The 2,642-nt window shown below is 42.0% G+C and overlaps 1 protein-coding gene across 1 annotated transcript; it reads left to right on the top strand.

Annotated features, from left to right (window-relative positions):
* Nucleotides 1-648: 648 nt before the first annotated feature.
* LOC104278990 (myosin-3-like) lies at nucleotides 649-2,635 on the top strand (the record flags this gene model as incomplete). Its single annotated transcript, XM_009876126.1, has 4 exons — nucleotides 649-775; nucleotides 1,625-1,743; nucleotides 2,017-2,213; nucleotides 2,620-2,635. Coding segments are annotated over 4 exons (459 nt in total), but the record flags the coding sequence as incomplete, so codon positions are not given.
* Between the last annotated feature and the right edge of the window lie 7 nt (nucleotides 2,636-2,642).

Here is a 2,642-nt window from a genome sequence, read left to right as displayed (position 1 = left end):
AACATGGAGTCTGTCTCCAAAGCCAAGGTACCGAAATATTTCTTTGTAGTACTTTTAACATAATCAAGTACTTATATTTTAACACAGAAATTTAAGTTACTTATACTTTAAAATAAATAGTTGCACTTTACAATTTGAATTTGACTTCATATATTCCACTATTAGTATAATAACATATTGTGCACTTTGGGTGATAACTAAACTTCACCAGAAGCACCTAACCTAAGAAAATACAAGGCCTCATTGCTTGATTGAGTATTACCATAGTAAAATGAAAGAGACTGACCTTATCAGTTTTTCAGTGTCTTTTAAAATAGAGATTATTTTTTCTTTCCCTTTTTATTCCAAATCTTCTTTTCAGCCCTTAAATACTTCAGTGACATAATCACAAAGTGCCGAAGAGAAATTTCATTTCCTCATGTTACATTGCCTCCTCATTCTTGTAATCAATTGAAAAAAATGACTGTACATTAAGAAGTTACAGAAATGTTGGAATTAGGGATGCAAAAAATATATCAGTTTGCTGAGACATTTTGACTTTACTTCTAAATCATTGGCTGCTATTTTTGCCCTTCATAAGACTTCAGATTCACAGCAATTTTGTGTTGAACCACCAATCGTCTTTCATTCTGGTCTTCATGTTAATAGGCAAATCTAGAGAAGATGTGTCGTTCCCTAGAAGATCAACTCAGCGAGATTAAAACAAAGGAGGAGGAACAACAGCGCACAATTAATGACATTAGTGCTCAGAGAGCTCGGCTACAAACTGAATCGGGTAAGACATTTGTGGTTTTTGAGAGAACACTGTATATGTTCTGGAGCTTTTTTTTTTAAAAAAAACGGTCAAGAAGATCTGGGGTCTTTGTAGAAATGAAGTGGAAGATGATCCAGAAATGTGCTCTTGGGACAAAGGCAGCCAACAGAATCCTGAGCTGCATTAGGAGAAGCGTTGCCAGCAGGTTAACAGAGCGTGATCCCTCTCCCTACTCAGCACCAGTGAGGCCACTCCTGGAGCGCTGTGTCCAGCGGTGGGCTCCTCAGTATCACAGAGATACAGATCCCAGAGCAGAGTCACTAGTCACACAACTAGTCACTGGATCAACCTCTCCAGGGCTGTTGTACAGACCCCATCACTCAAGTTTTAAAGACATTACTGGCAGGGTCCTAGATAATCTCATCTAGGCTCCCTTTCCCATGAAAGATGGGACTAGATGACCTTCCAAGAGGCCTTCAAACCTGGACTGTTCAATGACTCAAAGACTGGAGTCTCAAAGACGTATTCATCTATCTCATAAACTATATTTCATCATTTTGCTTCCCAGGAGACATTTAAGAGTGGACAGTGATATACCTGAGCACATACACCATATGGTACTCCTTCTGTAAGTTAGAGGCATGAAGTGGCCACTTGAATTAGTACTAACACAGAGTAAGACTAGTCAGATATTGGACAAGGGAGAATGGTGTATCTCATTTCTCATCTCTAAGAAAAATAGTTTGGCACAGCATGAAAGAAATAAAATTTTGTTTAAGCAAAAAAATTTTTATATTCATTGAAGTTATCATGGTTGACATTTTTAAATAAATCATAATAGGGTTTTCTAACTTACCTGAACTCTCCCAGGTGAGTACTCGCGCCAGGTTGAGGAGAAAGATGCTCTGATTTCTCAGCTGTCAAGAGGCAAGCAGGCATTCACCCAACAGATTGAGGAACTCAAGAGGCATCTAGAAGAAGAGATAAAGGTGAGAAGGCTTTATCATAAATGCATGAAATCTGAGAATCAAGAAGATGTGAGAAGGAAAAAAATCACTCAGTTAATTCAGTGCAAGTCTTCCCATAGTAGTTTTGCTCCCCCTTCCTTACAGTCTATCCATTAATTCCTTTGCAAATGCCCAGTTCTTCCCTTCTCATTAATTAGCTTCTCATTATAGCAGAATCATCTAATATCCAACATTTCAGTCAGAACATTTCTGAGGACACTTCCATTCATTGTCAAGCTGTTATTCTTCCCCCAGGCCAAGAACGCCCTGGCCCACGCCTTGCAGTCTGCTCGCCACGACTGTGACTTGCTGCGGGAGCAATATGAGGAGGAGCAGGAAGCCAAGTGGGAGCTGCAGCGCGCCCTGTCCAAGGCCAACAGCGAAGTGGCCCAGTGGAGAACCAAATATGAGACGGATGCCATTCAGCGCACGGAGGAGCTGGAGGAGGCCAAGTACGTGAGGAGTGTGGGGAAGGCTGGCAGAAAGAGTGGAAAGTTGAGGAGATCAACTGTGATACTGCCAGGAAGAAGTCAGTGTTCTGCTTTTTTGGGTGGGTATCCCGGAAGAGAGAAAATAGAACCAAGAGCAGACATGCATTGGGAAAATGCAGAAGCAGCAAAGATCCTCACGTGCAGAATAGTAAAGGGATTCTAGAGAGAACAGCAGAGGATGAATTCCTCTTGCCCAGGATTCAGACATAGAAATATAGTGGCTGGCTGGGAGAGGCCCTACACCTCTGTGTAAGTGGGGATCACACGCTACCAAGTGGCTTAGTGTGCTCTGGTGAAAAACACACTGGCTGCACACCACCAGCTCCCATTTGCTTCCTCACCTGGAGCTATGCTTGCCGCCTCCCAGGAAGAAGCTGGCACAGAGACTGC

The sequence above is a fragment of the Apaloderma vittatum genome, unplaced genomic scaffold (genome assembly GCF_000703405.1).
Source record: "Apaloderma vittatum isolate BGI_N311 unplaced genomic scaffold, ASM70340v1 scaffold33369, whole genome shotgun sequence".
Taxonomy (NCBI): domain Eukaryota; kingdom Metazoa; phylum Chordata; class Aves; order Trogoniformes; family Trogonidae; genus Apaloderma; species Apaloderma vittatum.
Note: the sequence above shows the minus strand (reverse complement) of the source record. Positions and strands in the feature narration are given on the sequence as shown.